We start from the raw sequence: 27980 nt of genomic DNA on the forward strand, positions 1-27980 counted from the left end.
AAAGTTGCTACTCCCTGAGACATCCAGCAATAAGGAAGGATAGGAGCAAGATGGCAGTGTGCACAAAGTGATCCAGAAATAAGGAAACATATAATCTTTAAATATCTTGCCTTTAAAAGCAAAACATATTTTTAAACTGGCCATCTTCACAAACTGAGCTTTGTCAGCGTCTAAGGGAAAAGGCAAAATATTTAACTAAAGGTATAGAAAAGGTGCAAATCCTTGCACAGGAGAAGTAAATGTGTATTTTGAGTTTATCCAAATGTTAAGGCCTCTTTCTGATTCTCACAAGTGACCCTCAGACTTGAGCTATTCAAAAATTTCCAAATGAGCCCATCTGCTCACCAAGATATTTCTATGTTAAAAACCTGCAGGAAGGCATGTGGCCCAGTTTTCACGATCCCAAATTACCTTGGTTTCAGTTTAATTTTTGTAAACTGGGATTCCCTCAGGAAGAAAGTAAAATTTTCAATCTTAAAAATAAAGGGATATTAAGAAACAAAACCCTATCCCTTGCACCATTTTCAGAGCCCATATTCCAAAATTGTAGCTTATCTATCCCAAGACATTAAGAAAACATTGTTGCAACACTGATTTAGAAATTTGTACTTTTGTGCATGTAATATTGTAATGTAAAATTAGTACATTATAATAAATGTCCCTTTTCTTGGCATTTCCACTGAATGAATCATTTTAGGAAGCTTTTGTCTATTATGTCACTGTATAGAACCACCTTTCTAAGATGGAGTTAAGAGAAAAAATATTTGACTTAGTTGTGGCCCCTACAATAACTGAGTTTTTCAGGTAATTTTTTATTAGCTGAAAATACTGGTTAATGACCACAATGACCCAGTGGTCTAGAGACCACCAGAGACCACCGCCAATCATATGAAAACAGCATCAAATTTCTTAGTGGGGAAATTTCCCCACCCTAAAAACATTCCTATCTTTTTTTTTTTTTTAGTTTATGTAAAAATTTATTTGACCAAAATGTAGAAAAGTGATACTATTACATATGACACTGTTGCAAGAATCTAAATGAAAAGTGTGGGTTTCATTCAATTGCACAATTTGCTAGTGTATTTCCTGGGTAGTGTGATGCTTAATAAATAGGAGTGAGGGGCAGAGGATTTGGATAAACTAGAAGCAGGGTAATTTTTAGTCAGAATTGTAAACTTGAGTTGACCCCCCACACTGCTAGGGAATGTGGAATATTCCAGCTCTGAGATGTTAACTGAGAGAGCAGAAAGCTAACAAAGCCAAACTGTGCAGCCCTGTCTACAAAATACTCCATATCCAGTTTAATCAGGAGTTTCCTGGTCTTTTATTAACTTGGTCCTGAAGAAGGAATTAAAATTCCAGATAAGTAAATCTCCAATTTGCCAGTCCCTGGAGTACAGAGGAGATGAAGTTAGGCCAATTACTTTTTCTTCCTTACTTTGCTGTCAGAGAGGGCTATTCTGTCCAATATTTGTTTATGGAAAGTCTTACTCAACTATTGATGGCTAGCAGTCTTTTTGATATAGCTTCTCTGAATAGGACTGAATTCTACAACATTCATTCCTGCTGAGTGGATGGCCTCATATCAGAGCAGATAAGCATGGGTCATTATTGGAATAAGACATCAGCTACTCAGAGAACAACTTTAGAGTGAAAGAAGCATAGAGAAGAGCATATCAAGGATCTATCTAGAAAACATTTGGGTAATTATTATGACTCTTTTCCAAGCATTCCCATGCTGGCTGCTCAGAGGATGTTTGTTCTGCATGGTGGAGTGTGGAAAAGAGCCAGGGTGATTAGGTTAACCTCTGTGTGGTTTATGACTTCCCATAGTAACCCCACCCCCACTCCCCTTTTTTGCTCTGGATGGAAAATCCCCACCCATTTTAATGTGATGGTCCCTGGCCTCATATAGTGTGACCAACAGTGGATATTCTACAACCTTTTAAACTGACCCATGACTAGACATCGGAATCTGTGTTTTAAAACTGTGGGGTTGTCTATTCTCCCAGGAACCAAATGCCCTCAGTCTTGAGAGTATGCTCAATATGAAATACCCTGCCTACCTCAGGAATAAATGAAATTTAAGGATAAAAACAGAGCTGAAAAACCTGATGCTATTTGAAAAAAGGAAGGAATAGATTTAACTGGTGCTCAAAGCTTCTCTGATACAAAATATTTGGTCATGTATTCATAATTTGCTTGACACTTCCTGCAAAGCAAAGAGACAATAACAAAAGAAACTTCTTGCAAGAGAAGAGAAAGACACGGAGCTCTGGAGTTTTTGTTGGAACAAAACTCTTCTGTTTTGGTTCTATACAGTTTAGTTCATTTAGTGTCTGATCCAGTGTCTGATGTAAGCCCACGTTCTCTTCTTTGGCCTGGGCAAGTTTTTCTTCTAGCTTATCAATTTTTCCAGTTTTGCAATTGTTCTCTGAAAATTTGGCACGGGTCTTAGCCTCTTTCAGTTTGTCAGATAGAAGTTTAATTTCTTCTTCATGTTCATCCTCCCTTTCAGATGCATCCTCTGGCAACTTCAAGTTGTTAGTGACATTGAGTTCTTCTTCCAGGTCACCACATTTTATTTTATTTTATTTATTTTAATGGTTAATGTATTTATTATCTTTATAATTTGATGAAAAGGCACTGCTTCTTAGATATTTCACTGAAAAATTCTCAGTTCTTGTCACTGAAACGTGTAAGCAACTGAGCAGCTTCTGTCTGTATCTGTTTATCCTCCTCTGCATGTGCTGGATAGTCCTTGGCTTTTGTTAGCCAGAAAGCAGCAAGCTTTTTGTAGTGTAGTTTCAAATATGTCTTTCCTAGAAGAAGCAAGTTTTTGCTGTAGAAGTTTGGATCCACTTGCTCTGCCCTGTGAAAGTAGCCTAATGCCTCCTCATAGGTGGAACTAGGAGTTGCAAACAGCATTTTAGCAATTCTTCTTTGATACCAAGGCATTTCAGCAAATGTGTAACACCAAATACCCATAAGGTGAATTGAGGTAGCATCTTTAGGGTTCAGTTCAACTGCTTTCTCAAAATGCTCCTTGATCATGTAGGCATTTGCAATTTTAGCCTTGATTCCTTCATAATCTCCAACATCACTAATACAGATTGCATACCACTTATGAGCTGCAAAACTTGATTCATTTTTTTCTAGTGCCCTTTTTGCATACTCTAGGGCTTCATACACCAAAATCTTTTTCTCCTCTTCTGAGGTTCCACTGAGTTGAGCTATAACACATGATGCCCATGCCAAACACCACAGTAACTCTGCATCTTCACTTTCCTTGTACTGCGATAGCAACTGGTAAAGTTTTTCTGTTTCTCCACTTTCATATAGATAGTCTGCTTGTTCAACGATTTCTTCAACTCTGAAGACTCTGGCTGTGGCATGAACCACAGCAGCCTGGGAAATGACTTGATAAGTTTCAAAACCCAAATAAGACAAGGCAGAGAATAAAAGACTTATTTTGAAAGCTCCTGGGTTTCCCATCACCTCAGTGCCATGGAGTCACCAAAGAATGAACTGCTCGCAGCTGCCAGCAGCACCCATCAGGAGCCAAGGTCCTGGGGCAGTGATACGTCCCAAAGGAAGGGAGTACCAGAGTCGCAAAGCTAGTGCCATGATCTGCAGCTCGCAGGCCTGACCCCTCACCCCTTTGGCTGCTAAGAAGCGGGGCAGAGTGAAAGGCACCCCAGTCTTTCCACAGAGAGCAGTGTCCGCCGGCTTCCGGCCCTGCTCCTCTTCTTCCCCACAGCTTCAGGTCACCACATTTTAGTTCAGACGGCTTGGCATGCTCCTCCACCCTCTCCAGCTCACCCTCCAGGATGACCAACTTACGAGCTACCTCCTTGTATTTGTGGTCAGCTTACTCAGCAATGTCCTTGGTTTCTTTGAGCTGAATCTACTGAATCTCCATCTTCTCCTCATCTTCGTTGCCCAGTTTTCTATCACCTTCATTCCTCTTTTGCTCTCATTTGCACCCTTTTCTGCCTCCTCCAGCTTGCACAGGGCTGTGGCCAGTCATTCCTGAGCCCTGTCCGACTCCCCCTCAATGAGCTGGATGTGCCAACTGAGAGCTGCCACATCACCTTCAGCTTTCTCTCACCACTCGCGCTCGCCATCCAGCTCCCACACTGTAGGCCCTGCGCACAGTCCTCCGCCTCGTCCGCCTGCTGCTGCAGGGCCTGGTTCTAGCGTTTCACTGCCTCCAGGGAGTTGAGGCCAGCCATGGCGTGGAGGTGCATGCAGCGGGTGGTGGGCAGTGGGCAGTGGTGGGCGTTTATCTTGGCTCCAGCGAGAGCTGCAGCAGCTGCGCCCCAGCCCCCAACCCTTTGCCTACACCAGGTCCTATCCTTTGACTATGTTTCCCATATCACAAAATCACTTACTTTGAATACCACTATTCACATTCAAAATGAATATTGCTAATGATTACTTCAATCTTACCTGTTTGATTATGCAACTAAGCTAAATATTTTCCATCAGCAACATTGGAAATGTATAGAAGGAATTAACAGAAGCAAAATTTCTATCTAACCACATTTCTAGTAATGCAGCTGGGTTATTCAAAGGACTTGTTGTTGTTGTTGTTCCTCAGAAAAGCAATCACGTCTATGGCTTCAGAGTAAGAAATGTCCCAAACCCCCCATTTTGCAGCTGATTACGCATCTCAGTGTTAACTCCAACTCCAAAAGCAAGATCCTGCACCACTTACTGTACTTTCAAAGACTAACCATAAAATACTGGCTTCAAGCTACTTATCAAATCACCTTTATATAACAAAACTGCAGACCCAATCAGTTTAGATATCTACCTACTAATGACAATACAAATCAGAAAAAAATTAATCTCACCCATACCAAATTATGACTTAAAAGACAATAAAACCATAGACAAATACTTTAAGACCTTTTCTGAGAAATAAAGCCTCATTATAGAGTTATGTGGCTGTTCATGACACACAAGTTTTTCAAGCTGAATGATTACTACAAAACAAATTAAAGCAAATTCCAGTTGGAAAGGGAGAGGAGCTTTCTAAGTGAATATATACCAACATTTTATTAATTATTTCTTGATTATCTTGTTTGGGCTCCTCCTTGTTATTTCAAGCTTAAAGGAACTCATTAAACTACTGAAAAAGGAAGACTTGGTAATAAAGTAACTCTGAACTGTCAACACAGATTAGAGTCCTGATCATGTAAATATATGTGAAATCCTCTCCTATTTGCCTAAAGGTCATTAATAATTTTTAAGTAGATGTTGCTTTATACACATGTATACACATGCAGGCGTGCACACATCCCATTTGGTTGTTTCTTTGTATAACTTCAAAGAGCAAAAGCAGTGCATTTAAGATGGAAATAGAAAAGGCAATTAACTTTCTAAGTTTTTTAGATCACTCCCAGTATGGTAACTCTCAAATTACATCAGGGTTTATGAGTCTTTAAAAAGAAATGTATAAATTTTGGTCCAAAACAAAAGCAACACCTCATTTGGTGGAAAAATAAAATTTCCACCGCTAGATGACAGTTAACAATGCTGGTTAATGATGAACATTCTACATACCAACATGAGAGTCAAGGTTTTTCCTCTTAAAGGTATATAGTGGCATATAATTTTTAAAATATAAGTATAGTTAACTATCATTGAAGTACTTCAATGGGGGAAGGGGAGGAGAAACAATGAACCTACACTCCCTTATTTTCTTAAAAAATTTTAAGAAACAGACACTTTCCATCTAAATTGTCAGCATAAAGGAGGTTTGAAAAACTACAAAAAATTTGGAAACAAATCTGATTCATCTGGTTATGGATAGCAAATGGCTATCAGGCCTCAAAAATGGAAATGGGGTAAAGTCAAATAGTAACAAAAATTATGCTTTGACCACAACTAAGGCAGTAACAAGAAAATAATTTGGGGATAAATATAAATATCATATTAAATAGATTGTGAAAGATGTAAAACTCAATTCCCTTTCAAAATAAATCTTATCTAAAAGAAGGATTATAGAAAATGGGAATGTATGATTATTTATTTATTTATTTTTGTTTTTTATTAGTTTCTGCTTTATAACAAAGAGAATCAGTCATACATATACATGTTTCCACATCCCTTCCCTCTTGCGTCTCCCTCCCTCCCACCATCCCCATCCCACCCCTCCAGGCGGTCACAAAGCACCGAGCTGATCTCCCTGTGCTCTGCGGCTGCTTCCCACTATCTATCTACCTTACGTTTGGTACTGTATATATGTCCATGCCTCTCTTTCGCTTTGTCACAGCTTACCCTTCCCCCTCCCCATAACCTCAAGTCCATTCTCAAGTAGATCTGTGTCTTTATTCCTGTTTTACCCCTAGGTTCTTCATGATATTTTTTTTCTTAAATTCCATATATATGTGTTAGCATACGGTATTTGTCTTTCTCTTTCTGACTTACTTCACTCTGTATGACAGACTCTAGGTCTATCCACCTCATTACAAATAGCTCAGTTTCGTTTCTTTTTATGGCTGAGTAATATTCCATTGTATATATGTGCCACATCTTCTTTATCCATTCATCCGATGATGGACACTTAGGTTGTTTCCACCTCAGGGCTACTGTGAATAGGGCTGCAAAGAACATTTTGGTACATGTCTCTTTTTGAATTATGGTTTTCTCAGGGTATATGCCTAGTAGTGGGATTGCTGGGTCATATGGTAGTTCTATTTTTAGATTTTTAAGGAACCTCCATACTGCTCTCCATAGTGGCTGTACCAATTCACATTCCCACCAGGAGTGCAAGAGTGCTCCCTTTTATAGACACCCTCTCCAGCATTTATTGTTTCTAGATTTCTTGACGATGGCCATTCTGACTGGTGTGAGATGATATTTCATTGTAGTTTTGATTTGCATTTCTCTAATGATTAATGACGTTGAGCATTCTTCCATGTGTTTGTTGGCAGTCTGTATATCTTCTTTGGAGAAATGCCTATTTAAGTCTTCTGCCCATTTTAGGATTGGGTTTTTTGTTTTTTTGCTATTGAGCTGCATGAGCTGCTTATAAATTTTGGAGATTAATCCTTTGTCAGTTGCTTCATTTGTAAATATTTTCTCCCATTCTGAGGGTTGTCTTTTGGTCTTGTTTATGGTTTCCTTTGCTGTGCAAAAGCTTTGAAGTTTCATTAGGGCCCATTTGTTTATCTTTGTTTTTATTTCCATTTCTCTAGGAGGTGGGTCCAAAAGGATCTTGCTGTGAATTATGTCATAGAGTGTTCTGCCTATGTTTTCCTATAAGAGTTTGATAGTCTCTGTCCTTACATTTAGGTCTTTAATCCATTTTGAGTTTTTTTTTGTGTATGGTGTTAGGGAATGATCTAATCTCATACTTTTACATGTCCCTGTCCAGTTTTCCCAGCACCACTTATTGAAGAGGCTGTCCTTTCTCCACTGTACATTCCTGCCTCCTTTATCAAAGATGAGCTGACCATTTGTGCGTGCGTTTATCTCTGGGCTTTCTATCCTGTTCCATTGATCTTTCTGTTTTTGTGCCAGTACCACACTGTCTTGATTACTGTAGCTTTGTAGTATAGTCTGAAGTCAGGTAGCCTGATTCCTCCAGCTCCGTTTTTCGTTCTCAAGATTGCTTTGGCTATTCAGGGTCTTTTGTTTTTCCAAACAAATTTTGAAATTTTTTATTCTAGTTCTGTGAAAAATGTCAGTGGTAGTTTGATAGGGATTGCATTGAATCTGTAGATTGCTTTGGGTAGTAGAGCCATTTTCACAATATTGATTCTTCCATTCCAGGAGCATGGTATATCTCTCCATCTATTTGTATCATCTTTAATTTCCTTCATCAGTGTCTTATAATTTTCTGCATACAGGTCTTTTGTCTTCTTAGGTAGGTTTATTCCTAGATATTTTATTCTTTTTGTTGCAATGGTAAATGGGAGTGTTTTCTTGAATTCACTTTCTGATTTTTCATAATTAGTGTACAGGAATGCCAGAGATTTCTGTGCATTAATATTGTATCCTGCTACTTTACCAAATTCATTGATTAGCTCTAGTAGTTTTCTGGTAGCATCTTTAGGATTCTCTATGTATAGTATCATGTCATCTGCAAACAGTGACAGCTTTACTTCTTCTTTTCCAATTTGGATTCATTTATTTCCTTTTCTTCTCTGATTGCTGTGGCTAAAACTTCCAAAACTAGGTTGAATAAGAGTGGTGAGAGTGGGCAGCCTTGCCTTGTTCCTGATCTTAGTGGAAATGCTTTCAGTTGTTCACCATTGAGGACGATGTTGGCTGTGGGTTTGTCATATATGGCCTTTATTATGTTGAGGAAAGTTCCCTCTATGCCTATTTTCTGCAGGGTTTTTATCATAAATGGGTGTTGAAAGCTTTCTCTGCATCTATTGAGATGATCATATGGTTTTTCTTCAATTTGTTAATATCATGTATCACATTGATTGATTTGCGTACATTGAAGAATCCTTGCATTCCTGGAATAAACCCCACTTGATCATGGTGTATGATCCTTTTAATGTGCTGTTGGATTCTGTTTACTAGTATTTTGTTGAGGATTTTTGCATCTATGTTCATCAGTGATATTGGCCTGTAGTTTTCTTTCTTTGTGACATCCTTGCCTGGTTTTGGTATAAAGGTGATGGTGGCCTCATAGAATGAGTATGGGAGTGCTCCTCCCTCTGCTATATTTTGGAAGAGTCTGAGAAGGATAGGTGTAAGCTCTTCTCTAAATGTTTGATAGAATTTGCCTGTGAAGCCACCTGGTCCTGGACTTCTGTTGGAAGATTTTTAATCACAGTTTCAATTTCAGTGCTTGTGATGGGTCTATTCATACTTTCTATTTCTTCCTGATTCAGTCTTGGCAGGTTGTGCATTTCTAAGAATTTGTCCATTTCTTCCAGGTTGTCCATTTTATTGGCATAGAGTTGCTTATAGTAATCTCTCATGATCTTTTGTATTTCTGCAGTGTCAGTTGTTACTTCTCCTTTTTCATTTCTAATTCTATTGATTTGAGTCTTCTCCCTTCTTTTCTTGATGAGTCTGGCTAATGGTGTATTAATTTTATCTTCTCAAAGAACCAGCTTTTAGTTTTATTGATCTTTGCTATCGTTTCCTTCATTTCTTTTTCATTTATTTCTGATGTGATCTTTATGATTTCCTTACTTCTGCCAACTTCGGGGTGTTTTTGTTCTTCTTTCTCTAATTGCTTTAGGTTCAGGGTAAGGTTCCTTAATCGAGATGTTTCCTGTTTCGTAAGGTAGGATTGTATTGCTATAAACTTCCCCCTTAGAACTGCTTTTGCTGCGTCCCATAGGTTTTGGGTCATCGTGTCTCCATTGTCATTTGTTTCTAGGTATTTTTTTAATTTCCTCAGTGATCACTTCGTTATTGGGTAGTGTATTGTTTAGCCTCCATGTGTTTGTATTTTTTACAGATCTGTTCCTGTAATTGATGTCTAGTCTCATAGCATTGTGGTCGGAAAAGATACTTGATACAATTTCAATTTTCTTAAATTTACCAAGGCTTGATTTGTGACCCAAGATATGATCTATCCTGGAGAATGTTCCATGAGCACTTGAGAAAAATGTGTATTCTGTTGTTTTTGGATGGAATGTCCTATAAATATCAACTAAGTCCATCTTGTTTAATGTATCATTTAAAGCTTGTGTTTCCTTATTTTCATTTTGGATGATCTGTCCATTGGTGAAAGTGGGGTGTTAAAGTGCCCTACTATGATTGTGTTACTGTCGATTTCCCCTTTTATGGCTGCTAGTATTTGCCTTATGTATTGAGGTGCTCCTATGTTGGGTGCATATTTACAATTGTTATATCTTCTTCTTGGATCGATCCCTTTATCGTTATGCAGTGTCCTTCTTTGTCTCTTCTAATAGTCTTTATTTTAAAGTCTATTTTGTCTGATATGAGAATTGCTACTCCAGCTTTCTTTTGATTTCCATTTGCATGGAATATCTTTTTCCATCCCCTTACTTTCAATCTGTATGTGTCTCTAGGTCTGAAGTTGTTCTCTTGTAGACAGCATATATATGGGTCTTGTTTTTGTATCCATTCAGCCACTCTGTGTCTTTTGGTGGGAGCATTTAGTCCATTTACATTTAAGATAATTATTGATATGTATGTTCCTATTCCTATATCTTTAATTGTTTTGGGTTCGTTATTGTAGGTATTTTCCTTCTGTTGTGTTTCTTGCCTAAAGAAGTTCCTTTAGCATTTGTTGTAAAGTTGGTTTGGTGGTGCTGCACTCTCAGCTTTTGCTTGTCTTTAAAGGTTTTAATTTCTCCATCAAATCTGAATGAGATCCTTGCTGGGTAATCTTGGTTGCAGGTTTTTCTCCTTCATCACTTTAACTATGTCCTGCCACTCCCTTCTGGCTTGTAGAGTTCCTGCTGAGAGATCAGCTGTTAACCTGATGCAGATTCCCTTGTGTGTTGTTGTTTTTCCCTTGCTGCTTTTAATATGATTTCTTTGTGCTTAATTTTTGACAGTTTGATTAATATGTGTCTTGGTGTATTTATTCTTGGATTTATTCTGTATGGGACTCTCTGTGCCTCCTGGACATGATTATCTCTTTTCTTTCCTATATTAGGGAAATTTTCAACTATAGTCTCTTCAAATATTTTCTCAGTCCCTTTCTTTTTCTCTTCTTCTTCTGGAACCCCTATAATTCGAATGTTGGTGCATTTAATGTTGTCCCAGAGGTCTCTGAGACTGTCCTCTGTTCTTTTCATTCTTTTTTCTTTATTTTGCTCTGCATCAGTTATTTCCACTATTTTATCTTCCACCTCACTTATCCGTTCTTCTGCCTCAGTTATTCTGCTATTGATCCCATCTAGAGTATTTTTCATTTATTGTGTTTTTAATCGATGCTTGATTCATCTTTAGTTCTTCTAGGTCCTTGTTAACTGTTTCTTGCATTTTGTCTATTCTATTTCCAAGATTTTGGATCTTGGAAATAGAATCTTGGATCATCTTTACTATCATTATTCTGAATTCTGTTTCAGGTAGACTGCCTATTTCCTCTTCATTTGTTAGGTTTGGTAGTTTTTATCTTGCTCCTTCACCTGCTGTGTGTTTTTCTGTCTTCTCATTTTGCTTATGTTACTGTGTTTGGGGTCTCCTTTTTGCAGGCTGCAGATTCGTAGTTCCCGTTGTTCTTGGTGTCTGTCCCCAGTGGCTAAGGTTGTTTCAGTAGGTTGTGTAGGCTTCCTGGTGGGGGGGATTAGTGCCTGTGTTCTGGTGGTAGAGGCTGGATCTTGTCTTTCTGGTGGACAGGTCCACGTCTGGTGGTGTGTTTTGGGGTGCCTGTGGCCTTATTATGTTTTTAGGTAGCCTCTCTGCTAATGGGTGGGGTTGTGTTCCTGTCTTGCTAGTTGCTTGGCATAGGGTGACCAGCACTGTAGCTTGCTGGTCGTTGACTGAAGCTGGGTGCTGGTGTTGAGATGGAGATCTCTGGGAGATTTTCGCCACTTGATATTATGCGGAGCTGGGAGGTCTCTTGTGGACCCGTGTTCTCAAGTTGGCTCTCCCACTTCAGAGGCATAGCACTGACTCCTGGATGCAGCACCAAGAGCCTTTCATCTACCCGGCTCATAATAAAAGGGAGAAAATGTAGAAAGAAAGAATTAGTAGAAGAAAGAGTGAGAGAAAGTAAGGAAGAAGGAAAGAACGGAAGGAAGGAAAAAAGAAAGAAAGGAGGGAGGGAGGGAGGGAGGAAGGACGGAACGAAAGAAAGAAAGAAAGAAAGAAAGGCTAACAGGAGGGAGGGAGGGAGGAAGGAAAGAAGGAAAGAAAGAAAGGGGCGGAGGGAGGGAGGGAGGAAGGGAAGGTAGGAAAAAAAGAGAGAAGATAAAGTAAAATAGAATAAGGTATAAAATATAGTAGCGTTATTAAAAATAAAAAAGTAATTATTGAAAAAAAATCGGATGGATAGAACCCTGGGACCTATGGTGGAAGCAAAGCTATACAGAGAAAATCTCACACAGAAGCATATCCATACACATTCACAAAAAGAGAACACGGAGAAAAAAATCGAAAATCTTGCTCTCAAAGCCCACCTATTTAATTTGGGATAATTCATTGTAAAAAGAGGAAAAGGGAAAAAATGTTAAATCTTGTTCTCAAAGTCCACCTCCTCAATTTGGGATGATTCGCTGTCCATTCATGCACTCCACAGACGCAGCGCACATCAAGTGGACCGTGAAGCTTTAATCCGCTGCCTCCGAGGCTGTAGAGAGAGATCTCCCTGTCTCTTCTCTGCTCTCACAGCTCCCGGGTCTCAGCCTTGGACCTGGCCCCGCCTTTGCGTGTAGGCCGCTGGAGGGTGACCGTTCTTCGCTCAGACAGGACGGGTTTAAAGGAGCCGCTGATTCGGGGGCTCTGGCTCACTCAGGCCGAGGGGAGGGAGGGGCACGCAGTGCGGGGCGGGCCTGCGGTGGCAGAGGCCGGCGTGACGTTGCACCATCCCGAGGCGCTCCGTGCGCTTTCCCGGGGAAGCCGTCCCTGGTTCCCGGGACCCCGGCAGTGGCGGGCTGCACAGGCTCCCCGGAAGGGGGGGTAGCCAGTGACCTGCGCTCGCACACAGGCCTTGCGGCGGCAGCAGCGGCAGCCCCAGTGTCCCACGCCCATCTCCGGGGTCCGCGCCTTTAGCCACGGCTCGCGCCCATCTCTGGAGCTTCTTTAATTAGCGCTCTTAATGCCCTCTCCTCGCGCACCAGGAAACAAAAGGGAAGAAAAAGTCTCTTGCCTCTTCGGCAGCTCCAGACTTTTTCCCCAGACTCCCTCCGGGCTAGCCGTGGTGCACTAACCTCTTCAGGCTCTCTTCCTGCAGCCAGCCCCAGTCCTCTCCCTGCGCTCCGACTAGAACCCGATACCCAAGCCCTGATTTTTTTTTAATAAAACAATTCTGCTTTAGTGCAAATGTGTAGTCAAGGAAAAAAAAGAAAGAAAGGAAGAAGGAAGGAAGGAAGGAAGGAAGGGAGGGAGGGAGGGAGGGAGGGAGAAAAAAGAAAAGAAGAGAAGAAAAGAGAAGAAAAGGAAAGGTTTCATGTGACTTAGCAGGAACAGTTTCCACAGCCTTTCACACTGTTGACAATTTCTTCTTGTAGTTTCCTCCTTTCCTCCTCTTTGGACACATTTTCTTTCTTTGCATCCCATTTGGGGTTATCATGGTTCTGCACATGGCTGCTCTGTGTATGCCACATTTCTGAATAGATACTGCCAGGGTTAGCAAGCAAACCATGGTGGGTACCACGTTCAGCTACCTTACCCTAATAAGCAAAAACAAGAGAAACGTAGAGAAAGTCATATAACTAGGATAACAATTGAAAATACATAATACTTTCTAAGCAAGAATTTTGAAAGATTTGCATTCATTAAAATACCTTTCCCAATTCTTCATTACAGTACAAATGGGAAAAACTGGGGTAGAAATGCCTCATTTACTGTTGAGTTATCAGTCCAGTGAGCAAACCAAAAGCTATGAAATTCCATATACCATATACCATTTCACTTAAAGGAAATAAAATTTGAATGTTTCATTTTTCATTTTGAAGAGCAGAAAAGGAAGGTGAAGATTTTCTAAAGGTGGTATTTTCTGTAATCAGTAAATCAAATTTAAATCAAATTTACATCAAAAGCACTGTTATTTATAGAGATTTAAAGGATTTTAAAAAAATATCCCAAAATCCTATGTGTACTTTGAAATAAAAAATATTTCCCCATGAAAAGTTTATTTCTTCCAGTAACTATTTTTCTTAACACTGGCTATTAACCTAAAGATTGCATAGAATTGGTATTGATTCCTAACTCTTATCTAAAATTAATCTGTCTCTGGACAGCTACTGCTAAACATGTTGGGAGACAAAAGTAATTTTGTCACTTTTACTGGTACTCCTGGTGAGAGGACGTTTACAAGTATACCCTTAAGCAAAATAACTGAAATCTGTGTGTGCCCACTTCTGAGTGGTTAAATTTAAGGCTTCTCCTTGATTGCTGGCTGGACAGTCTAGGAACTATTTCACTCAGCTATTTGAACTCTGGATCCTGAATGCAGTCCTCAACTTTGGTATCTGTGGACCACTTCACTCGCACAGAAGTCCCCATGGTTATGTATTTTATATTTTTTTACCACTGTAAAAAAAAAACAAAATAAAAATCTCACTGCACAGACATAAAAAACACTTTTATGGTTACCAAAGGGGATAGGGAGGAGGGAAGAACAAATTAGGAGTATGGGATTAACAGATACAAACTACTATATATAAAATAGATAAACAAAAAGGATTTACTGTATAGCACAGGGAACTGTATTCAATCTTCTGTAATAACCTATAATGGAATATAATCTAAAAAAAATACTGAGTCACTGACACAATATTGTACATTAACTACACTTCAATTAAAGAAATCCTCAATGAAAACTGCATCAAAAAGTATTAGAAAAAATGGAATTATTTTTGCAGAAAACCAATGAAATAAATCACAAAAAATTATCCTGCTATAAAATGTATATTATATTTTAAATTATTTTTGTTTGTATTAAAGTATAAATGTACACACCTTAAAAAGTCAACTAATAATTGCAAAGTTTATAACAGAAAGTACAGTCTTTTGTCTCCTCCTCCTCCACCCTTGAATATCTCCTTATCTCCAAATCTGTAGCTATTTCTTCTGGCATTTACACACACATATACATATTAATGAGATTCAGCACTTTTAACTATTCCACATTCCCAATGCCTCACTCTTCACTCTCCTAATAACATTGGTTATATCATAAATGTTATTTAAGTTAATACACAATGTGTACTTTATTATGACTATGTAAGTATTATCTGTTGAGCCAAGTGAAGTACTAGGATTTTATATATATTTTCTCATAAATTTTTATTCTTCCTGGACATAGTAACTGCCTTGTTTTTTCATTTGCTTAGTTTTTTATGTCACTATTGGTAATTCTCTCTAAACTTTAAGCCTGTCTGAACAGTATTTTTCTCATAATCAACTATATTAGGTAATCTATTATTCAGTCCCCACCCTGCCCAGAGATATTTCTCTCACAGCTTTTAAGTTATTTTCCTTATGCTCAATTCTGAAATTTTATGATAATTTGACTTTTATTTTTCTTTCCTCCATTTATTGTGGTGGGTTCTTGGTAGGCACTTTCAATCTGGAAACTCATGCTCTGAAGTTCTGGACATTTTTTGGGTATTATTCTTTAGTTATTTCCTTCCCTTTTTCCTATCCCCTCTTTCTAGAACAACCATTAGTCAAATGTTGGACCTCTCAGACTAATTCTCTTGTTTTATTATCTTTCCTCTATTTTCTCTTTTTTTGCTCTACTCTTTAGAGATTTTCTTGACTTTATTTCAGCAATGACTATTTTCATTTTCAAAATCTCTCGTTCTCTAGCTGTTCATTTATTTATTTACTATCCCCATTTTAAATTTGAAATGTTGCAAGAATGGTAAAAATGAATGCCTATATATGCTTCTCCTAGGTTAGCAACTGTTCATTTTTCCACATTTGCTTTCTCTCACTTCATCCTGTCTCTAAATTTACACTACTTTTTGCTAAATCATTTAAGAATGAGTTGTGGACATCATTACATTTCTCCCCTAAATATTTCATTAGCATGTATCTCCTGAAAACAAGGACATTCTCCTATGTGACTAGAATACAACAATATCACACCCAAGAAATTTATCTAATATATAGCTCATATTTAGATTTTACCAATTATCCCAATAATATCCTTTATATATATTTTTTCCATCCAGGATCCAATCAGGATCAACACATTGAATTTATAAGTTTCCTATTCTGTGTAAATGTGACAATGACATTTCTAAAATGTCCAGGCTTGTTTTTTTTTTTTTTTTTTTTTTTTTGGTGGTACGCAGGCCTCTCACTGTTGTGGCCTCTCCCATTGTGGAGCACAGGCTCCAGATGCTTAGGCTCAGCAGCCATGGCTCACGGGCCTAGCCGCTCCGCGGCATGTGGGATCTTCCCGGACCAGGGCACAAACCCGTGTCCCCTGCATCAGCAGGCAGACTCTCAACCACTGTGCCACCAGGGAAGCCCCAGGCTTGTTTTTTAAAGAATGCCCTTCACGTTGTATTTGTCTAGTTGTTCCTGATTCTTAGATCCAGGCTAAACATTTTTGTTGCAATACAATATAGGTGATATGTCCTCAGTGTATCATATTAGGAGGTACATGATGTCATTTTGCTCCACAGTTAATGATTTCAGTTTGATCACTGGTTAAGGTAGTGTCTACCAGATTTCTCTATTTTAAAGGCACTTTTTCTCTTTGTAATCAATAATTAATCTATGGGTTATGCTTTCAAACTCTGTGAATATTCTATTCCCCAATAGTTTTTCACCATATGGTTTTAGCAAACAATGATGATCCTTATGTGAATCATTTATTACAATGGTGGTTGCAAAATATGATTCTGTAAACTTATCATTCCTTGTATGCGTTAGCATTTTTTTCTCAGAGTTATAATTAACATACAACATTACATTAGTTTCAGGTGTACAACAGTGATTCAGTATTTTTATACATTATGAAATGATTACCTCAGTTAAGTCCAGTTACCATCTGTCACCATACAAAGTTATGAAAATATTATTCACTATATTCCCTATGTGTACATTACATCCTCATGACTTAGTTTGTACTTCTTAGTACCCTTTACCTATTTCATCCGTCCGCCCTGCCAACTACCAGTATGTTCTCTGTATTTATGAGTCTGTTTCTGGTTTGTTTGTTCATTTGCTCTGCTTTGTAGATTTCACATATAAGTAAAATCATACGGTATTTGCTTTTCTCTGACTTATTTCACTTAGCATAATACCCTCCAGGTCCATTAACACTGCTGTAAATGGCAAGATTTCATTTTTAAAAAAGAGCTTTCTCTAAGTACAATTATGGAATTATAGATTAGTTTTTTATTCAATGTGTTGTAATTCATTAGTATCATTTTTTTTGACATTCAAATCATCCCACACTTGGCCAGTGGGAACCCATTCAAAATGGTTCTGGTGTCCTTGTGATATGCCTTCATTAATTTCCCTGCTCCAAATAAATATGGAATCAGTCATTTCTCCAAGGAGTCTTGGTTCCTTTTAGTGAGGAACAGTATTTAGTGTCCAAGATCTACATGCTAGTTACACTCATTACTACTGGAATTTCATTGTTTCTAGGGCTTTTCACTGAACAAAGTTAGGAATATTTTTTTTCATCATGAACTGATATTGACAATTCTGTTCCAATATAACATCACAAGGCTCCTCTTCTTTTCCCATTCCATATCTGTATCTTTCTTCTCCCAAGTAAGACCTCTATTTCTCAACATCAGTATATTTACTCACATGCTCAGTCTTACAGTATACACAAAATAGTTTCAAAACAGCTACTCTCATGCTACTACCAAAAACAAACTTACTAAGTTCAAGTCTGAGTTATTTTTATCCTTATAATATATTCCACTAAGGCTAAAAAATCAGAGTAATGTGTTCAAAAGTTATTTGGGTTAATTCTGCATGCTATTTTTCTTCTACATAGTTATGTTATTAATTCATTATATACCTAGTTTTACTTCTTTCTGTTTGTATTCAATTCCTGCTTCTGCCCCATCCTTGTTGATTTTTAAATATATAAAAACATTAGCATGGTTCAAAAGTAAAAATAATACAAAAAAGTATAATCAGCAAAGTCTTACTCCCTCCCCTTTGTCTTCTACCCCTTTTTGTCTCCATCCTGCAGGTAAACAATGTCTCTAGTTTCTAGTTTATCCTCCCAGGGTTTCTTTTTGCAGAAACAAGTAAATATACGTATGTTTCCCCCACATCCTCCTTGCAAAAGGTAGCATACTATATACTCTTTTGCAGCTTTCTGTCACTTAACACTGTATCCTGGAACTCATGCAATAGTAAGTCTTCTTTATTTTTTTTCTTAATAGCATTTGCCCTTATTTTATTTTATTTATTTATTTATTTATTTTTGCGGTACGCGGGCCTCTCACTGTTGTGGCCTCTCCCATTGTGGAGCACAGGCTCCGGATGCGCAGGCTCAGCGGCCATGGCTCACGGGCTCAGCCGCTCCGCAGCATGTGGGATCCTCCTGGACCAGGGCATGAACCCGTGTCCCCTGCATCGGCAGGCGGACTCTCAACCACTGCGCCACCAGGGAGGCCCCCCTTATTTTAAAATGCTATATTTTCCATGACCTCTGATGATATTAATTATATTTTTAAGTTTTCTTATGCTCTCTGCATTGTCTACATTTTCTACTGAATTTTTTTCTGCTTGCTTTGGAGGCCTTCCTTTATTATCCACTGACACTTAAAAATACACTATTAAAAAAAGCTGACTGGAAGCTCTATGTGCATGGGAGTGGGCTTCTCAGCTGTTGGGTTTCATTGTAGGATGATCACATGGGTATCTGGTCATTTTGTGGGGGTCCCCAAATATGAACATGTTTTTTTATGGGGTTACTTTTGTTTCTCTAGAGAAGAATCCTCTAATCATCTGCTGGTGAGGGAAGGAGTGGTGACAGTAGAAATAAATAACTGGTTGGCAAGGTTCTTGGAGCCAGTGGCACAGGAGGGTCTGTGGTCTTATTCTTCAGTATGTTTTGATTTCCAGTTAATCTCACCCATCTCTGTTAATGTGCTTGGTAATTTTCTTGTGTCCAGAGCCTGTCTGACTCAATTTCCTGACAAGTAAATCCCCAGTCTCTTGCCAAGGCTGGGAACGGGTAATCACCAGGCTGCAAGAGGGTAAGGAAGGGCCTTGGGAACTCTGTTATGAAGACTTAATATTAATACTACCAGAGACTGTTGATGGAACACATGAGGTCACATTAGTTTCACTAGAAAATGAAAATCTCTGATCTTCATAATCAAGCAATTATAGAACCATCAAATTCAACATAAAGAGATTTTAGATACAAATGGTATGATCAATAGTTAGTTCCAATTATAATCCAAACCCCAAGTGGCAATGTTATGATATAACTGTATAGATACTGTGAACCTCCTGGCATGAGGTAGGTAAGCACATGCTTGTTGAAGTACTTTTAACATTTTATATTTACAAGAAAAGGCTCTATGTACATGACTGCATACAATTGGAAAGTTTAGTAAAAAGCACAAAAGAGCAGATTTTATTTCAGATACCTGAACATCAATGAGATAATAAAGTATATTTACAAAACTTCCCATTTAAGACACTCTGGAACAAGCATACTGAAGAAAATCAGTTTACATTTTAGTCAATGTTAGCATTTTTGAACAAATGAACAAAAAGACCTAGGGTAGCAAGTGAACAGGTAACACATAAAAGAAATAATATATGTATCACAGAACTGAATATCACATAAGAAATTTTAGTGGCATGAAAAATTATCTCTCAGTATAGACAGTACAAGAGAATGCTTCTTCTCTCTTAACTCCCAGTACTCAGGCTTTCAAAATGATAAAAAATTGAAGGCTTATGTATTAGAAGGGAGAAATAAGCATAGAAAACACTGTTAGAAATAATCAAGTACAAAGGGGGGTGGGAGTAAGATATCCCTACAGAGAGGAGGAAAGAAAAACTATTACAATTTTCAAATCTACCAATCGCAATAGTGGCACTCTGATTTGTTCAGAACATTTAGACAGTATACTCTTATAGTAATTCCCTCAGAGAAATAAAGCAGGCTGTCCTTTTTCTTACTTTCCTCATGAGGAAAAAGATAAAATAAAAATGGCCATGCATGCAAATGACTTTATTTTATGGTAATTTTCTTTTAGACATCAAGGGTATGTGCAGGTATTAGAAAAATGAAAATATAAAATACAGTGAAGACAATGAGCAAAGATTCTGTACAGAGAAAAAATGAATAAAGAAAAATTATTTTAAATACATACCCTTTAAAACTGCTTCTACCATATTAGGATTTAATGCTTTTCTCATCTAACTTTGCTTTTAAAACTTTAATAGAGTGAGTTAATACAGTTTATTCATTTTTGGAAGTGGCATGCATTATTTCCTATCAAAAGGAGGTAAAAATGGAATCCTATCAGGATTCAATCTTACTCAAATAACACAAAATTCTATAACTTCCTTTAGAAATAATATTTAAGTTGCTTGCGTTTGTAACAATTTCTAATGTTCTTCAAACACTAAACATTAAAGTTCAAACTCTTACCTGGTCCAAGACAATGATCTCATCTGCATCAACAACTGTTGACAATCTGTGTGCAATGAAAATAGAAGTTCTGTGTTTGACTGCATCCCTCATGGCACCAAGAATAGTCTGCAAGTTTGACAACAAGAACATTAGGAGGGGAAAAAAAGATCTATCTATTAGGTAAATGTATAGTAAAATACTCATGTATTTCTGAAAAGAATATATAAAATGCTAGTTAATTTGGTATTATATAAACTTTATACCACTATCAAATATTTTACCTAAACTAATAATTACTAAGAAGAGAATAAAATCAAAGAGGGAAGGTGAATATGACCATATTATTATGAAAAAAATTAGCTTTAAGATAGGCAATATTTCTTTAAATTATAAAGTTTGGGAGAAGGTAGATATTCTCTATACATAAAAACAAACAATAACAATGACGAATTCACTGATATCAGGAGCATAGCCAGATATGTTTATCTGGACAATGAGAGCAAAAACAAAATGAGGAGGGACTCAAGTGATAGGATGTGGAGAAGTGCAAAAAAAATCAAGAAAGATAGGAAACTCAAAGGGTACAGGAGCACTTGCTTTTCCTCAGTTCAAACAAAGAGGATGGAAAGGGTGACAAGGACAATGATGCATGTTTAACTTGAGAAAACTTATTTTTCAAAAGCAGTCTGACTTCTTAAGGCATTCTGGAAAATACATTTTTGTTTACTGCCTGTAAAACGTAAGGCAACTGTATATATATTTACCTATACTTGGAAACCTGGGTCTAAGTACAGCTAGCTAGATGGAAATAGCAGTGTGGGGGATGGGGATATTCCCAATGGCTTTCTACAGGTATCTCTAGTCACTGTATTTATTAAAGAAATAAAATTATCATGACTAGATGGCTACCCAGGAAAAGAAGACCTTATATTTTACTATGGCAGACTTAAAATCAAGCACAGGGTCAATTCTAAGAAAAGTTGTGATGTCTGGGGAGGACTCCTCTTTCCTGCCCTCCAGAACTCAAACTCTCACATCCTACTGGTGCTCTGGACCTTTTAAAAGGTTGATTAAAATTTACCAAATCTTCCGGTAACTCATTCCTCAAGGGGGAGTGTTCTCTGCTAGCAATTAATGGGTTATGCTCGGTGAGCTAATAAAGATACATGACTCAAATAATGACTGTTGTTAGGACTCTGAAATTGTGATAAATGTGGATGACACATTTTTAGGCACAAAGTTCTTGTAAGCAGATTCCTACTATGCATATGAATGGAGTCTGGTGCAGCTTAAGGTTCCCTTTAAATATATCAATAACAAATCCTCAGATTAGCTCATGATGGCAGAGTAGAAGGATGTGAGCTCACCCCTTCTTATGTAAACATCAAAATCACAATCAACGGGTAAACAACCATTGACAAAAAAACACTGAAACCTACCAAAAAAGATACCCTACATCCAAAGGCAAAGAAGAAATAACAACAAGACAGTAGGAGGGGCACAATCACAATAAAATCAAATTCCATACCTGCCGGGTGCTTGACCCACAAGCTGGAAAACAGTTACACCACAGAAGTTCTCCTACAGGAGTGAAAGTCCTGATCCCCCCGTCAGGCTTCCCAACCTGGAGGTCCAGCAACAGGAGGAGGAGCCCCAGAGAATCTGGCTTTGAAGGCCAGTACGGTTTGATCACAGGAATTCCACAGGGCTGGGAAAAGCAGAAACTCCACTCTTGGAGGGCTGACACAAGATCGTGTGTGCACCAGAACCCAGGGGAAAAAAGCAGTGACCTCATAAGAGATGGGGCCCAAACTATGTGTTAGTAATGGAGGGTCTCCTGCAGAGGTGTGGGGTGGCAGTGGCTCACTGTGGGGATAAGGACACTGGCAGCAGCAGATCTGTTGAGTACTCATTGGTGTGAGCCCTCCCTGAGGCTGCCATTAGCCCCACCCTACAGCCTGTAGGCACTAGTGCTGGAACACCTCAGGCCATGCAACCAACAGGGTGGGAACACAGCTCCACCCATTAGCAGAGAAGCTGCCAAAAATCTTCCTGAGCACAGCCCTGCCTACCAGAGAGACAAGACCCAGCTCCACCCAGTAGGCAGGGACCAGCCCCTCCCATCAGGAAGCATGCACAAGCCCCTTAGACAGCCTCATCCACTAGAGGGCAGACAGCAGAAGCAAGAAGTACAATCCAGCAGCCTACGTAATGGAAACTGCAATCACAGAAAATTAGACAAAATGAGATGGCAGAGGAATATGTCCCAGACGAAGGAAAAAGATAAAACCCCAGAAGAACAACTAAATGAAGTGGAGAAAGGCAATCTACTGGAAAAAGAATTCAGAATAATGATAGTGAAGATGATTCAAGACCTTGGAACAAGAATGGAGGCAAGGATTGAGAAGATGCAAGAAATGTATAACAAAGACCTAGAAGAATTAAAGAACAAACAAACAGAGATGAACAATACAATAACTGAAAATGAAAAATACACTAGAAGGAATCAATAGCATAATAACTGAAGCAGAAGAATGGATAACTGACCTGGAAGACAGAATGCTGGAAATCACTGCCATGAAAAAGAATAAAGAAAAAAGAATGAAAAGAAATGAAGACAGTCTTAGAGACCTCTGGGACAACATTAAAAGCACCAACATTCATATTATAGGGGTCCCAGAAGGAGAAGAGAGAAAGGACCTGAGAAAGTATTTGAAGAGATAATAGCTGAAAACTTCACTAACATGGGAAAGGAAACAGTCACTCAAACCCAGGAAGTGCAGAGACCCCCAGGTAGGATAAACCCAAGGAGGAACACACCAAGACAAAATAGTACTCAACTTGACAAAATTTAAGATAAAGAAAAAATATTAAAGCAACAAGGGAAAAGCAACAAAAACATACACGGGAACTCCCATATCCCATAAGGTGATCAGCTGATTTCTCAACAGAAACTCTGTAGGCCAGAAGGGAGTTGTACGATATATTTAAAGCAATGAAAGGGAAAAATCTACAAACAAGAATACTCTACCCAGCAAGGCTCACATTCAGATTTGACGGAGAATATAAAGCTTTACAGACAAGTAAAGGCTAAAGAATTCAGCACCACCAGACCAGACTTACAACAAATGCTAAAGATTCTTCTCTAAGTGGAAAAGAAAAGGCCACAACTAGAAACAGGAAAATTATGAATGGAAAAGCTCACTGGTAAAGGCAAACATACAGTAAAGGAAGGAAATCATCTGTACACAAATATGATATCAAAATCAGCAATTAGTGAGGAGAGAACAAATGCAGGGTATTGAAAATGAATTTTAAATTAAAAGACCAGCAACTTAAAACAACCTTGCTCATATACAGACTACCATAGCAAAACCTAATGGTAACCGCAAACCACAAATCTACAATAGATACACACACAAAAAAGAAAAAGGAATCCAAATACAACACTAAAGTTAGTCATCAATTAACAAGAGAACAAAAGAGGAAGGGAAGAAAAAAGACCTAAAGAAACAAATCCAAAACAATTAACAAAAAGGTAATAAGAACACACATATCAATAATTACCTTAAACGTAAATGGATTAAGTGCTCCAACCAAAAGACAGACTGGCTGAATGGATACAAAAACAAGATCCCTATATATGCTGTCTATAAGAGACCCACTTCAGATCTAGGGACACATACAGACTGAAAGTGAGGGGATGGAAAAAGGTATTCCATGCAAATGGAAAACAAAAGAAAGCTGTAGTAGCAATACTCATATCAGACAAAGTAGACTTTAAAATGAAGACTGTTACAAGAGACAGGGAAGGACACTACATAATGATCAAGGGATTAATCCAAGAAGAAGATATAACAATTGTACATATATATGCACCCAACATAGGAGCACCTCAATATATAAGGCAAATACTAACAGCCGTGAAGGGAGAAATCAATAGTAACACAATAATGGGAGACTTTAACACACCATTTTCGTCAGTGGACAGATCATCCAGACAGAAAATCAACAGGGAGACACAGGCCTTAAATGCCACATTAGACCAGATGGACTTAATTGATACTTATAGAGACTTCCATCCAAAAGCAGCAGAATACACGTTTTTCTCATGTGCACATGGAACATTTTCCAGGATTGATCACATGCTGGGCCACAAAGTGAGCCTCAGTAAATTTAAGAAAACTGAAATCATATCAAGCATCTTTTCTGACTACACACTATGAGATTAGAAATCAACTACAAGAAAAAAAGTAAAAAATACAAACATGTGGAGGCTAAACAATATGCTACTAAACAACCAATGGATCACTGAAGAAATGAAAAGAGGAAATCAAAAAATACCTAGAAACAAATGAAAACAAAAGCCCAAAGATCCCAAACCTATGGGACACAGTAAAAGCAGTTCGAAGAAGTAAGTTTATAACAATAAAATCTTCCCTCAGGAAACAAGAAAAATCACAAATAAACAACCTAAATGTACACCTAAAGCAACCAGAGAAAAGAGAACAAACAAAACCCAAAGTTAGCAAAAGAAAGAAATCATAAAGAGCAAAAATAAATGAAATAGAAATGAAGGAAACAACAGAAAAGATCAATGAAACTAAAAGCTGGTTCTTTGAAAAGCTAAACAAAATTGACAAACCTTTAACCAGACTAATCATGAAAAAATGGGAGAGGGCTGAAATCAATAAAATTAGAAATGAAAAAGGAGAAGTTACAATGGACACCATAGAAATCCAAAGGACCATAAGAGACTACTACAATCAACTGTATGCCAATAAAATGTACAACTTGGAAGAAATGGACAATTCTTAGAAAGGTACAATCTCCCAAATCTGAACAAGGAAGAAACAGAAACTATAAACAGACCAATCACCAGTACTGAAATTGAAAAATGTGATTAAAAAACTCCCAACAAACAGAAGTCCAGGACCTGATGTCTTCATAGGCAAATGCTATCAAACATTTAGAAAAGAGTTAACAACAATTCTTCTGAAACTATTCCAAAAAATAGCAGAGGAAGGAACACTCCCAAATGCATTCTATGAGGCCACCATCACCGTTATACAAAAACCAGACAGACATACCACGAAAAAAGAAAATTACAGGCCAATATCACTAATGAACAGAGACACAAAAATCCTCAACAAAATACTCTCAAACCGAATCCAACAATACATTAAAAGTATCATACACCATGATCAAGTGGGATTTATCCCAGGGATGCAAGGATTTTTCAATATCTGCAAATCAATCAGTGTGATACATCACATCAACAAATTGAAGAATAAAAACCAAATGATCATCTCAATAGATGCAGAGAAAGTTTTTGACAAAACTTAACACCCATTTATGGTAAAAACTCTCCAGAATGTGGGCACAGAGGGAACCTACCTCAACATAATAAAGGTCATATATGACAAAACTACAGCTAACATCATACTCAATGGCGAAAAGCTGAAAGCATTTCCTTTAAGATCTGGAACAAGATAAGGATGTCCACTCTCACCACTTTTATTCAACATCGTTTCGGAAGTCCTAGCCACAGCAATCAGAGAAGAAAAAGAAATAAAAGGAATCCAAATTGGAAAAGAAGAAGTAAAACTGTCACCGTTTGCAGATGACATGATACTATACATAGAGAATCCTAAAGATGCTACCAGAAAACTGCTAGAGCTCATCAATGAATTTGGTAAAGTTGCAGGATACAAAATTAATACACAGAAATCTGTTGCATTTCTATACACCAACAATGAAAGATCAGAAAGAGAAATTAAAGAAACAATCCCATTTACCATCACATCAACAAGAATAAAATACCTAGGGATATACCTACCTAAGGAGTCAAAAGACCTGTACTCTGAAAACTATAAGATGCTAGTGAAAGAAATCAAAGATGACACAGATGGAAAGATCTACCATGTTGGGACTTCTCTGGTGGTCCAGTGGGTAACACTCCATGCTCCCAATGCAGGGGGCCTAGGCTCGATCCGTGGTCGGGAACTAGATCCTGCATGCCATAACTAAGTGTCTGCATGCCGCACCTAAGAAGTCCGCATGCCACAACTAAAGATCCCACATGCTGTAATGAAGGTCCCACTTGCTGCAACTAAGTCCTGGTGCAGCCTAAATAAATAAATAAATATTTTCAAAAAAGATCTACTATGTTCTTGAATTGGAAGAATCAATATTGTCAAAATGACTATACTACACAAGGTAATCTACAGCTTTGATGCAATGCCTATCTAATTATCAATGGCATTTTCACAGAACTAGAACCAAAAAATCTTAAAATTTGTACAGTGCCACAAAAGACCCTAAATAGCTACAGCAAACTTAAGAAAGAAAAATGGAGCTGGAGGAATCAAGGCTCCCTGACTTCAGACTATACTACAAAGCTACACTCATCAAAACAGTATGGTACTGGCACAAAAACAGAAATATAGATCAAAAGGATAGAAAGCCCAGATATAAACCCATGCACCTATGGTCAATAATCTACCACAAAGGAGGCAAGACTATAAAATGGTGGAAAGACAGTCTCTTCAATAAATGGTGCTAGGAAAACTGGACAGCTACATGTAAAAAAAATGAAATTAGAACATTCTTTAATACCATGCACAAAAATAAATTCAAAATGGATTAAAGACCTAAATGTACAAACGGATACTATAAAACTCTTAGAGGAAAACATAGGCAGAACACCCTTTGACATAAATCACAGTAATATCTTTTTCAATCTGTCTCACAGGGTAATGGAAATAACAAAAATAAACAAGTGGGACCTAATAAAACTCAAAAGCTTTTGCACAGCAAAGGAAACCATACACAAACTGAAAAGACAACCCACAGACTGAGAGAAAATATTTGCAAACAAGGTATTAGTCTCCAAAATTTACAAACAGCTCATGCAGTTCAATATTGAAAAAACAAACAACCTAATCAAAAAATGGACAGAGGACCTAAAGAGACATTTCTCCAAAGACATACAGATGGCCAGGAGGCCCATGAAAAGATGCTCAACATCACTAATTATTAGAGAAGTGCAAATCAAAACTATAATGAGATATCACCTCATACCAGTCAGAATGGCCATCATCAAAAAATCTTCAAACAATAAATGCTAGATAGGGTGTGGAGAAAAGGGAACACTCTTACACTGTTGGTGGGAATGTAAAATAGTATGGCCACTATGGAGAACAGTATGGAGGTTCCTTAAAAAACTAAAAATAGAGCTACCCTATGATTCAGCAATCTCACTCTTGGGCATATATCTGGAAAAAACCATTTTGAAAGGATACATGCACCCCACTGTTCACTGCTGCACTGTTTACAATAGCCAAGACATGAAAGCAACCTAAGTGTCCATCAACAGATGAATGGATAAAGAAGATGTGGTATATATGTCCAATGCAATATTACTCAGCCATTAAAAAGACTGAAATAATGCCATTTGCAGCAGCATGGATGGACCTGGAGATTATACTTCATACTAAGTGAAGTTAAGTCAGAAAGAAAAAGACAAATATCATATGATATTGCTTATATGTGGAATATGAAAAAAATGATACAAATGAACTTATTTACAAGACAGAAATAGACTCACAGACTTAGAGAATGAACTTATGGTTATCATGGGGGCAGGGTGGGGGGAGGGACAGATTGGGAGTTTGGGATTGACATGTACACAGTGCTATATTTAAAATAAAATGCCTTTTCATGAAAAATAAATAAAATAAAAATTTTCTAAATAAATATAACAAATCCTCAT

The 27980-nt window shown here is 37.9% G+C and overlaps 1 protein-coding gene and 1 pseudogene across 3 annotated transcripts in view; both read right to left on the reverse strand.

Moving 5' to 3' along the window:
- Positions 1 to 2513: 2513 nt before the first annotated feature.
- LOC309796769 (regulator of microtubule dynamics protein 1-like) lies at positions 2514 to 3627 on the reverse strand (annotated as a pseudogene). The gene has a single exon. The product of its transcript is annotated as a regulator of microtubule dynamics protein 1-like (transcript).
- A 2250-nt stretch (positions 3628 to 5877) lies between these two features.
- ABCB7 (ATP binding cassette subfamily B member 7) overlaps positions 5878 to 27980 on the reverse strand; it is a 153778-nt gene continuing 131675 nt past the window's right edge. The window contains exons 15-17 of one of the 2 annotated variants that reach the window (XR_014292530.1): positions 20225 to 20332; positions 12002 to 13289; positions 5878 to 11964 (exon numbers count right to left, since the gene is read on the reverse strand). Coding sequence is in view for 1 of the 2 variants with exons in the window: in XM_082610430.1 (XP_082466556.1) it covers positions 13074 to 13289; positions 20225 to 20332 (324 nt within the window). In the remaining variant the exon portion in view is untranslated. Of the gene's footprint in view, positions 13290 to 20224; positions 20333 to 27980 lie in introns of both variants that reach the window. The other variant, XM_082610430.1, reaches the window with a different exon arrangement.

The sequence above is a fragment of the Mesoplodon mirus genome, assembly GCF_964341445.2.
Source record: "Mesoplodon mirus genome assembly, chromosome: X".
In the NCBI taxonomy this organism is placed as follows: domain Eukaryota; kingdom Metazoa; phylum Chordata; class Mammalia; order Artiodactyla; family Ziphiidae; genus Mesoplodon; species Mesoplodon mirus.